General features: G+C 47.9%; 1 protein-coding gene across 1 annotated transcript in view; it reads right to left on the bottom strand.

Annotated features, from left to right (window-relative positions):
- Positions 1 to 7,620: 7,620 nt before the first annotated feature.
- The window catches only part of LOC119178306 (uncharacterized), a 65,233-nt gene continuing 60,323 nt past the window's right edge, over positions 7,621 to 12,530 (bottom strand). Inside the window, exons 8-11 of the mRNA XM_037429498.2 lie at positions 10,056 to 10,201; positions 9,820 to 9,903; positions 9,240 to 9,381; positions 7,621 to 8,043 (exon numbers count right to left, since the gene is read on the bottom strand). Coding sequence (XP_037285395.2) covers positions 7,761 to 8,043; positions 9,240 to 9,381; positions 9,820 to 9,903; positions 10,056 to 10,201 — 655 coding nt within the window. The 3' untranslated portion in view covers positions 7,621 to 7,760. The remainder of the gene's footprint in view (positions 8,044 to 9,239; positions 9,382 to 9,819; positions 9,904 to 10,055; positions 10,202 to 12,530) is intronic.

The raw sequence follows: 12,530 nt of genomic DNA, 5'->3' as shown, positions 1-12,530 counted from the left end.
GAATGCATCCCACGACTGGGAATGCTATATCGTGATCAGTCAAGACTGTACAAAGCGGCAATCGACACAGCGAAGTGGAAGTTTTAAAACTACGGCTTATCGCAACTCTTAAAAACCAACTCTAAAACTTTCGGAAAACAGCGAATCCGAATTCATTATTTTTGTGCGTTGTTTCAATAACATGGAACGGCAACCCACTTTTGCAGTCAGATGTTGCGGACGAATTAAACTATCTCTGTCCGTTATACTTGTCTGTTAAATGATAGAATATGCATCCGTCCTCTGGAACCGTTATGAATCATATCTCATCAATCAACTTGAATCAATACAAAATGAAGCGGCAAGAATTATCACCAAGCAATTTTCTTGCAACTACAGCATTACAGATATTAAACATTTACTTCCATCACGCAGGCTGTTGTGACTGTTGTGACTCTTGTCGCATTTTCATACATTTTATCATAGTAAATCCTGGTTCCGAGAAGCCCAAATAAACACACCTTATCATATTTCCAAACGTATCGATCACCCATTTAAAATGCAGCCTTTCTTTGAGCGCACAAATATGTATCAACAAACATCATTACTTCTAGCCAGGTATCACTGGAACACCGACTGCCAGGGGAAATCGCTTCATTCATTCATCATACCACTTTTGTTAACCAGTTTAAGATATTCTTGGACATACGGCTTGCCTATTTAACCATGTGTATATGTATGTGCATGTGTTTATTTCTATTACTTTTTCTTTGTAAATGGATTTATTTTTATGGTAACTTTTTATATATTTTGATATTTTTTTCGCACTATAGAAGTGTCCCTTTTATTGAATTTACCTTCATGTTACCATTTTCTCTTTCGCTTTTGCACCCTTGTTTACGGAACTGTATTTTACATTGTTTACGAATTTGATTGTATATGAACATTGTTATTATTTGCAAATTTATTGCATATCTAACCCCCCCCCCCCCCATGTTATGCATGCCCGAATGGGCCTTTAGGGTGTATGGAATTTAAAAAGCTAGCTGTCGAGATTTACCGGGACTGCGGAATGTCCCGGAGTGGAGCGCGACGGAGGACTTCCGTGGGATCGAAACGCCCTGCCGACCTTGTCGCCGATTTGGAGCTTTCGCGAAGTACACCCTTGCGCTAAGTGCATTCAATGAAAACTGCACGCGTTCCCTGGCTACTCCTCCAGCATTGAATCACGTTTTGTTTCCTTTTATCGGCAACCGAGGGTACGTTTTCTACTTTTGCGTAGTTTCTATTATGTAGCGAGCGTGACAATCCGTGAACACACTCGCAAGTTCTGCATGCAAAACTTGCCAGTGTGTTTACGGACTGTACAGCTATAAGATAGCTCGTAGCTCATCATCATCATCAGCAGCCTAACTACGTCCACTGCCGGACAAAGGCTTCTCACATGTTCCGCCAGTTAACCCGGCACTGTGCTTGCTGCTGCTACCTTATGCCCGTAAACTTCCTAATCTCATCTGCTCACCTAAATTTCTGTCTTCCCCTCACCCTCTTGCTTTCTCTTCGAATCCAGTCCGTGATCCGTAATGACCAGCGGTTACCTTACCCTCGCGCTACGTGCCATGCCCGTTTCTTCTTTATTTCGACTATGATGCCCTTAACAACCGTTTGTCTCCTGATACGCTCTTCTCTCTTCTTGTCCCTTATAGGGTCACACCTATCATTTCCCTTTCTCGCTGCGTCATCCTTCACTTGAGTTGAACCCTCTTCGTAATCCTCCAGGTTTCTGCACCGTGGGTAAGTACCGGTAAGATGCAGCTGTTACATACCTTCCTCCTGGGGGATATTGGCAATCTACCATTCATGGTTTGAAACTGCTTCCTCAATGTGCTCAGCCCCAATCTTATTCTTCTACTTACTTCAATCTCGTGGTTCGGCTCCACGGTTAATACCTGTCTTAAGTAGGCATTCTCTTTAACAACTTCAAGCACACGCTACTTATCTCGAAGCGCTGCTCTCTTCCGAAGTTCTTGTACAATACTTTCTTTCTCTGCAGATTAATTTTAAGACATACCTTTCCGCTCTCCTTGTCTGATTCAACAATCATGAATTGCAATTCACCCCTTGAGTTACTCAGCAATGCAAGGTCATCGGCGAAGTGCTGCTTACCGGGGTACTCTCCATAGCTAATAGGATGGTTATAAAATACTGCTGATGAATGCAAAGGGCCTTAACAATACATGTGGCCATTTCATTATATGTGAAAAGGTCCTTGCAGTTCTTTCAGTAGAAAGAAGCAGACTATTAAGGAAAATATTTTTTAGAATTTACATTTAAGTACACACCAAAGTTTTCATTGTAGATTTGGCGACTGATGATTAAGTCTCGATTCGAGTTTAATTTCACCTCGATGTAGTGACTTCGATGTGGTGATATGGAAGTAATTCTACATTTTTCAACTTCAGGATATCATATTCAAACACCCAACCTTCAATGCATAATTTCCTCGTTAAATCAGTCTTTGTAGTAGATTCAATAAAACCTTTTTTGTTTGCCTATTATCTCTGTGCAAAACGTCACCATTATGAAATTGCAATTGTTTCTGTGGGTTCCTGTAGTAACGACGCATTACCTACAGATTTTGATCATTACGTAATAGGAAGTAAGATACGTTATTTCATTTTTGTAATGGAAACTAACGGTATCTTTTTTCAGAGGCGGGGGCAGGTCACTGCATCGTGTTTTGTGCCTGTAGTGCAGAACGTCTACGACGTGTATACCACTAACGTAGCGTTCAATAGCGCCAACACTAAATCAAGTTTACATTCAATTGCCTCAGGCAACTTGTTTCGTATGATGCGTTATGAGTAAGTAGGTTACCAAAGTAAATCATTGTGTGCAAATTGTTCCTTTTCTAATGTCCAGTGACACTGTTGAAACATCTTCTCGCGATAACCTGGCCAAGCCACTACCCTCGCGCAGCTGTGTTACTTCTTGTTGATATTGTCACTCGCCGGCCCAACCATTAGCAACCACCGCAAGGCGGGGCTACGCTGCGGGTTCAGGCGTGGCGGAATTGACCACACACACACGGAGAGATTCATTTGGACACCTTTTTTTCATTTTATCGTCTTTTCCAGGTGAATACAGTATATTATAATCATTCTGATGTTTCCTATTTACACGGCATTATTTACAAAATACATTCATATATAATACATCCAAAAATACAGCCAGCAAAGCAAGCGATTCCAAAGACCGGCAAAAAAAAAAAAAAGAAGCAAGCAGCACGTCTGCAACACACGTAGTTTTCGCTGCGTCTATTGGCCGTCTGTAGCAGACAGTGAAAAAGAAAGTCTGTTCGCAGAGTAAGCTGAAGACGCACGCTGACACGTACAGATCCGAACACATGGAGAGGAGACATATGTTGTACATATGTACACACACACACAATTAGAGCGATGCATCGTCGTATGCCAAAGTCCACTGTTCATTTATGCCAAATTTTAAGAATTGAATGAGGGCAAATTGAGATTGAGGCTGAACATTTCTATATGCGGAAATGTTTATGTTAAATAGGCAGACAGTTAGGACCAATTTCAGCCCCGAGACACACTGGTAAGTCGAGTTTGCGAATTGCCGATTTTTTTTTTTCGCAGCATAAGGGGTAACGATTGATAACGCCACTGCCAAAGCTGCTGCGTTATCAATCGATGACATTCGCAATGGGAACGCACGCTTATAAGAAGAGCCTAATGGCAGCCCTGCACAAAGTTTAAGGCATGTTGTTCGTGGTAGATTGAGCAGTGGACAATCGCTGACGATCACAAGCGCTTCAACATCGTAGAAATTCCATAGATCGACATAAATTGGAAGGCGGTGAATCCTTCTATGCTGCGCCAGAGTTGGGCAGCGGACAAGGCCGAAAGAGGTTCGTTCTGTCACAGCAGATTAAAGATTGAGAGTAAACCGAAAATCATCATCAAGCGTGAAAGCCGTGAGGCATTTAATAGCAATGTAGCACGTGAGGTTTTCTAGCGTTCCTCCATATAAGACGTGCAATCTGGGCAGTGAGGACGGTCGGTATGTTTCCATTGTCGAATCTGTATTTCTTCATCGGATTCCATTATTCTAATTACAAGGTCCTCGCCTGCGCTATCAGCGGGCGATGATGTCACATGCACGTCACCAGAATCTACTTGAAACACACCTCAAAGTCATTCTGCACACAGCCCACAGTGAATTCCAGAGAAAGATAGCGCACATCCACCAACTGTCACATTCCTTCAAATAGTAACTTTCATACAACATTATTTTCTTAACGCGCTAATTTTTAGACGCGGAAAAGCTTCTTTTTCTAGTTTACCACTTTGACAGCGGAGCAAAAAAAAAAAAGAAAAAAAAACATCGGAAAATTCGAGAAATCGACTCTAAGGCTGTTTTCAACAAACAGTCACTTTTAATATATCTGTCTCTCCCGGTAATGCATTCTGCAATCGTCACAATACGACAAAAAGACAAACAGACAGCCGAAGAATGTCAGGAAAAGGCGGGCTCGATTTTGCGCGCGGTACGGACGTTCGTGGTGGCACCAGTGTTACACGGCAGGGAAACACCCAAACACACGCGAGTACAAACGCCATAGCGAAATACAGCTACAAGGGGGGGGGGGGGGGCGAATAAATTGAAAGAAATACTGAATCAAGTGCTTTCCCAGAAACTGTCCCTGTATAGGCACGTGAACAAGGGTCCGAAAGGACGAACAACGTGGGCAGGTAGCGGCAGCAACCAGTACATATTTTTTAGCATATAATCACTATTCTTCGCCCTGTACCTTTGCGTCTCAAGATATGAAGACAATATGGGAAAAGGTGACGGCAGCACACGTGCCCTCTGTTGCTTTGAACGGCTCTTCTACAGAAGCGGCCGTATTATATAAAGCATCGCCGAGACAAACAAAGCATGGAATGGAGCTCGAAGGTCGCGGTGCGAAAACCATCTCGAGTTTGAACAACGGAACACCGCGCTGCAAACATAGTCACGGACAACGTAGCTTTTTTTTTCTTTCTCTTTTCGTAGACTACACGTGGGCCGAGGAATTGGGGAAAAAAAAAATTAAATAAACAAGCTACGACAGCAGAGCTGTGTGCCAAATGCGTTGAATTCAGAATACTGAAATGTCGATAGATGCGCGAGAGGACGTCCAACATTATCCCTTTTTTTTTGTTTTTTTTTAACTTTCTGGCTTTATATGTTTCGAAGCTACAAGCAGGCGCAGCATTTTCAATGGCACACGCTAGCAACGCTAGCAAAGGCAAGAATGTGCGAAGAAATTCAAAAAGAAAATAATGACAAGACGAATTGTTCTGCTGTACAACATTGCTTCCTTTGGAAAAATACTAACAAACTCTTCCACTTAACTCCCAAGCATGATAGTCCCGAAAGCGGGCGTAAATCGAACAAATGGAACTGCCGATTACTCGCACGTGCAGTTCATGTTTGCGTCAAATTAAGTGTTTCGGGGCGTACGTGATTCATCGCAAAATTGAAGTGATTTGACAACGACGCCAATCGACACGCGTTGGACTTTACACAAATAAATGCCTTACAGAACGTTCGCGCGTGGCGAGGGATTAGATACCGAAACACACATCTAGTGTACGATTTTTCGATAAACGGTATATAAAATTCAACGCAACAAATCGCTCTCAAAAAAGGGAGGAAACACAAGGAAAAGAAACGATGGGCGTAAAGAATTTCGCATTTGACCGAAACTTTTTTTTTTTGGCAGGTGTGAAGCGACATCGACACTACATGACTTGGGCGACGCCTATGGCACGTCGGCTAACGCGCTTGTGGAAGGATAAATCAAGCCGAAAGAAAAAAAAAGAGAGAGAGAGATGTGAGAGTGAAGTTGAGTCACAGACAAAGCAATGAAGCTACATCGCGAAGAACGCTTCGCCCACTCGCAGAGACAAAGAAGGAGAAAAGATTTCATCGGTCATGATCACTCTGAACTCGGTTCAGCTTGTTGCATTTCTTTGCCTCAGATGGACTGACACATTCACACACACAGACACACCGTCAAAACTGTTCTACAACAGGGGACTTAGAAGAGAAGCTGTCGCTGCAACTACCGCGACAACTGGTTTTTCCCAGCGACGCGGGGTGCCACCTGGAGGCTTCGAAGGGCGATAAACACAACGATCACCATCAAACACGTGCTTGCTCAGTTTATGGCGCACCGCAAGTTCGCACACCTCATCTTTCGTGCAAGACCCGGGAAGCATGTACGACACAAAAGGACCGAAAAAAAAAAAACAGCATTGCATGCTTTCGAAGCCTGTAGCCAAGAAGAAAAAGATAATTAAGAGAAAGAAAAACAGAAACACGGGTGAAATGTAAACAAACCAGCCACAGGTAATTATCGGTGACTGGTTAGCGAATTCATGCGGGGCCAGGCTAGTTACACGGTGTCGCGACTCATAAGTACGCGGTTGGACTCTCAAGTATTCGTTTCAACAAAGTATCGGGTGCACACGCAGGGAAATACACGAGGCGTTTCGTTTGTTTTCGTTACAGGCAAGCGGGGCAAAAACTTCTTACCCCTTCGCCTGTGCACAAGGGCAAACATGAGTGGCACTTGTAGGTGTGTAAAAACGGCGGTTTGGACATTTCGTTAGACAGAGAAAGTTTATAAGCAACAACTACACACCTTGTACAGACCGCGACGGCGGATTATCCGCGCGGGAACATCAACAGGCGCTTACGCGATAGTACAGAGAGATAGATAGATGCTCACGCTGGAGAGATAGGCGGGCGCCAATTTCGGGGACTCTGGCGCTATTTGTGCCGGAGAGCACGCACGACAACACATAAATAACGGCCTGGGGAACAGTCGCTAAAATGCCCTTCTCGGTTTGTTTCCCTTCCTCTCTTTCTTTCTTTACAAGAGCATCGTCGGACGCGTAATAATAATAATCATTAACGCATACACATCGTGGAGCTAAATGTACACACACAGCAAAACACCATCAAGGGCACACAACGCGGAGACAAGCGACACACTCATTGAAGGCGGGCAAGCCCAGTTTTCACAGGTGTAAGGGAAGAAAATGACTGCAAATGGAATACGGCACAAACGCACGGTTTTACACCCGAAGCGAACAGTTTGGGGCAGGCCGCTGGAGCGCACGCGCACACGGCGTGGCCTTACGCCGCACCGCTCTCCCAGCGCCGGATAAAGTACCACAGGGCGAGAAGATCGTCCGCTGAACTTGCACAACGTCCCACCGCAGCGGCGACAACAGTCAGCGGTGGTAAGAGAGAAACGTTCCGCGCGCACAAACGTCCCACACGCGAACTCCGACCAAGACTGCTGTCCACCGTCTTCCTCGTGGTCGTCGTCCTCGTGCCGATTCGAAGCGTCCGTAGACGACACGCGGCGCTCACCCCCTTGATGACACACAAACACGCGCATGCGCGCGGCGTTGACGCGTCACGGTTTCGTTCAGGGCCTGCACAGCGTGCTTCGCGAGCCGCGCGCACATTGGTGGCGAGCGTGTCGGCGTGTGTGTCTCTTCCCTGGCGCCAGCGCCAGTCGGTGCGGGGATGCGTTTGTCTCAGACGGAGACCTCCGGGAGACTTGAGTGGTCCGGCGTAACCACCGTGCGCTCGGGCGAGCTGTGGACGGGAGGGTGGTCCTACAGGGCTGCGATGACGACACTCTGGTGGCGGTGACTACGTGGCGAACGGGGAGGCGTCGAGTTACACCGTCGTTGCGTTCATCGCGGGATCGGGTTGTGGAGACCGAGGATGCTGCGCACTGTGGCGTCGAACCGGAGCGCTTGCACGGGAGCCGCTGCTGGCGAAGCAGGGGACGAGGCATTCGGTGTGCCGCTCGACTCCGGGGCCGTCTCGGCGTCCAGCCACGGCGTGGTGGTCTTGGCGCGCAGTTCGTGCGGGGCCAGTGCGAGAATCTCGACGGCCGGGAACCGCTGCCGGAACTCATCGGCCGAGATGCGCAGGCGCTGAAGGACGTCGTCCAGTCGGACGCACTCGCTGCAGCTGCGAAAGGGGTGAAAAAAAAGTGCAACAATAAACACAAGTCCCGAATCCCATCTTGCACCCGAACATAACGCTAAACGTAATGCCCAAAACTATGATCGTCACAAAGAGGGAGAAAGGCAAGAGAAGTCGACACGGTTTGTAACAGGGCACGCTTTCTTTGGGCAAGAAAAACCTAGTTTTGCCACCAGTAACGCTGCACTGAGCTCAGAGACTACAGCTATAAGGGGTAAGAAGGGGGGACGCACCAGTGTAGAAGGCCTATCTCAACACGCTCCAAACACAGAGCTTCCGGTGAGCGAGCGCTTCGTGCGGATTGCGCCCACAGTAAGGCGGTGGCGGCAGACGCCGAAGGCTGTCATTATTCTGTCATTAGGGTGGTGCGGCGGGAAAGAAAAAAGTTGCGGCGCCGTCGACTCTTCGCGCTCTCCCCTCCTTCCCCGATAGCACAAGTGTGGTGCCCCCAGCTTGCCACCCTCAGCGTCACTCGCGGCAATGTTGTACAGACGACCGCCACGCAGCAGCCAAAAGTAATCTTCGCCCCATCGCTAGGTTCGGGAAAGGGACCTACTTCCTTTTTTTTTTCTTTTTTGTTCCGTGGCTCCTATGCAAGCATGACGACGGCCCCGATGTAGCGCGTTCGTGCACAGCATGCATCGCGCAACATTAGCAAGCGTTGGTCTCGCGCCACGGAAGACGTCGATTACGCCCAGGAAGACGAGCCTGGTTGGACGGACGCCAGTGCACGGGCACGACGGCATACATACTTTTTGTGGCACGTACGAAGTTCTTACTCTGGTGCGGGAAGCTACCACGTCGACGTCTAGCCTATTTCTTTGTTGTTGTTTTTTTTTTGTCGCTCGTATGTTAGGGGTGGACACAAGGGGTTGTTCAAGTTGCAAGAGTATATAGAGGGCGTAACAAACAGCGCAACAACAGACGACGGTAACGGTTTACTTAACAAGCCTATAGTACATCTCATCCGAAAATGCGCGATGTGTATGCTCTAGCCCTCCTCGAGGCATTTACACTGCCTGATGCAAATTTACCAGTCGTGTCAGCGAGCGACTAGGGCGGTTTAAGACATGCCTGAAAGCGTCGACGAAACCGCGCATTTTGCCAGACTCTGATATACTGCTGCAATTCGGCGCTGACAAAACGAAGCTTCAGTAAAAGTACGCCTTTACGAGGCTTACCTTTGTTCCGATGTGCCGGCCAGGTGCGGGCTGAGCCTGTATGTGGCGATCTGGGCCGACTCGCTCACTTGGAAGAGCATGTCGTCACCCGAGTCCTCGGCGGGCGCACCGGCCAGGATGTCGAAGCCGGTGTCTTTCGGGTCTGCGAAAGCAACGAAAGCTTCAGTGAGACACGTACAACTGCGGCAAGTCTGATTGCGGAAAAACTTCTAAATTATTACAGTCAAATAACGTAGTTCCGACGAATGTCCTCGCTGTATGATTTTTTTACGCTTCAGTCCCCCCCACCCCACACCCGTTCCCGATAACGCTATGAAACTCTTTTGACTGCTTCGTTTATAAAGTGCCCGGCCACTTGCTCATCTGCATAGATCATACCGTCTCGCGATGCACCGAGCAACGCGAACAACCAATCACTTGTGGCTAGGAACCAATAATGCAACGGGAAACGCCACCTAGTATGTACCGTAAATCTTAAATCGACCACACGAAGTAAATTGCATCGAACTACCACCGCACGGCTCACACAGGGAACGTGGCACTGATTAAAAAAAAAAAAAACTGTGCCGAAAAGACTTACCCATAAAAGAGGCCGTGCCGGCAAAGTGCCACGGCAACACGGGACTACCGTCGATACTCTCGCCGGCCATGTCAGAGAGGAAACCTGGGGGTAAAAAGGAAACAGGGTTACACAAGTCCACTTATTTCCGGTATAGAGTTCAAATGCTGTTAGTTAACCATATAGTCACGGTTATTAATAAGACAGCCTTTAAAGAAAAAAACGAAGACTAACAGATATGCGTTGCGAAAACGTACCTCTGAGCAGTTCGACCATGATGGGTGACCTGGCCAGTTCGAGCGGAGACAAACCGGATCCCGTAGTGAGCGTAGCGTCAGCGCCATAAGACAACAGCAGCCGCACCATTTCAACGTGGCCCTTCTCCACGGCGTCATGTATGGGCCTGGAGAAACAAAAATAATTTATCGTGAGTTGCGACCAAAGAACCATACAAAGACGACACACGTGGCATCAGGGCAGATTTCACTCGAACCAAATCAACGCTTGCTTCTCTCCTCAGCTATTGTTGAACAAACCGCAAAATATCAAAAGCCAAGCGGTTTCTCGCTCTGTATTTACATATTCGCGGAGAACATGGTTTACGTGGGAATCTAGCACAACAAAGAAGACGAAATAGTGAAGGATCGGTTACTTCTTTTCTTAAGGTGCGACTGTAATTTGCTGCTACGCAGTAGAACAAGAGAGAACGAAAGACCGCTCTTCTTCCACCGAACCAAGTGTTGCGGCGGCGGGTAAGTCCATGTTATCGACAACAAGCAGCACTGTACACTGGTATAGTTAGTTGCACACTTCCGGCGCATATCTTTTTCGTGTTCCCGCAAACGTAGGCTAGAAAGAGAGAGCACGCGCCTGCGATTAAGACCGGGTATATGGGCTAATATTTTGGTAAAAATAACGGGCTTTTTATTACTCTCGTATAGTAAAAACGGTCCGTTCTTTAAAATGCGACGAGCACGTTTTAGTATTTAAGAAAGCCGTCTCGCTTCGTGCAGGGACACGTCGCAATAACGGACAGGGAAAGTAAAAAGAAAAAGACGATGCAGCTGGAAGCGACAAAAGCAGAGGCGGCAAAAGAATGGTCGCTCAGACGGGCCCTAACACCCACGCCAAAGAGATCGCTTGCGCCACTCTCTCTCTCCGCCGTCCTTTCGCATCAACTGCCGCGCAATCGCACACAAACAAAAAAGACGGCCGTCAGCGAGGGCTCATCATCGAGCGAAGGGGCCGCGCGCGACGCCCACATAGCCCCGCGCCGGCCAGCGGCAAAAAACGCAGCAGCAGCGGATGGCCGTGCCACGCGCGCACAATAAACAAAGGAGGGGGAAGGCCTCGCCGCATCGGCACAGCGGAGCCTCGACAACGACCGAGCCGCCATACTACATGGGCCACCGTCTTTCTCTTGTTTCTGCGGCGACGCTCTATTGTGTTCTCTCCTCGCGCATCGCAGTCGCACTGTGGCGGTGAAAAAAAAAAAAAAACTGCAAGCAGCAGCCGTGTGCCCGCACGCACAGTGGAAGAAAGGGGGAGGCAGAGTTTTTGTTTTATTCACTTTTTCCCTTTGCAGAATAAGAGAACGGGAGGAAGGAATCGAAATGGCACAGTGATCGAGCGAAGGCTTGCCTGTGAGAGGATGAGTCGAATAAGTTCGCAGAAACGGCGTGCGTGAGGTGTCGAACGCACGAGACGGACGAGAAGAGAGAGACAGCGAAGGAAAGAGAAAGTGCTGCGGCGTGAGCCCGCAGGTGCGACGTTCGTTAACGCAATGCCACGTACACATGTACAAAAACACGACGCTTTGTCTTTCATATTCTTTTCCTTCTCTTCCAGCTAGTGAACAGCTTGTCGCAGTCACCATCTGCAGAAACGCACTAATTAAGCGACAGCTTGATCTCATTGTGCGCGTACGATAAGCTCTGAATAGAGGAAAATGTTAGGCATGTAGACACCGGCATAATAAACAGCGAAAAGAACTACGGAGTTCCACGTGTAGTGCTCCAAAGTACAGTGGCGCCATGGAGTCTCTTGAGCTTGCTGAACCCGCACGAAATAATGTGTATTGAAACTTCAACATCTCCGCGAAAATAATATATCGATAATATAGAAGCCGCGGAGGTTTAAGCCCATGAATTCACGCATAACAAAGGCACTGAGGGCTGTTTTTCTCTCGCCCAACACGCCGTTGCCACCCTCCGAGTAACGAACAAGTGCGACCAAGAGACTCAACAATACGCGCGACCACTTTGGTTTCGGCAAACAAAAGGAAACAACAAGGCAGTGACCAACCATATTTCTGTGGAAAAATACCATAAGTACAGCAGAAGACAAAGGGAAGCGGAACACAAAGCACAATGAACGAAATCTTCACCGAGAGGAAAAAGGGCTTGGCTGATGGCGACGACGGGACGCCCAAGAACGTCTCGTCTACCACTTTGTCGACTTTCTTGCTCGTATGCGGCGCACCGTACATCCAGGAGGCGGCGGCATTGTTTCCCACCGCCACTTTGGACGTAAACAGGAGGATATGTCTCACGCTGAGATATTATTCATCGCGCTAGAGGGACAAGACAAGCAGGCTGGCTATTGTCCCCAGCCGCAGGAGGGGTCTACGTGCATAAGTCGGACCGCGAGTTGCGGAAAGCCGCGGCGGCGTAGTAGTGCCACGACTTCACTGAACGTGCGAATCAGTGAAGTAGCGTGAGCGACCCCTAAGC

The sequence above is a fragment of the Rhipicephalus microplus genome, chromosome 1, assembly GCF_043290135.1.
Source record: "Rhipicephalus microplus isolate Deutch F79 chromosome 1, USDA_Rmic, whole genome shotgun sequence".
NCBI lineage: Eukaryota > Metazoa > Arthropoda > Arachnida > Ixodida > Ixodidae > Rhipicephalus > Rhipicephalus microplus.
Note: the sequence above shows the minus strand (reverse complement) of the source record. Positions and strands in the feature narration are given on the sequence as shown.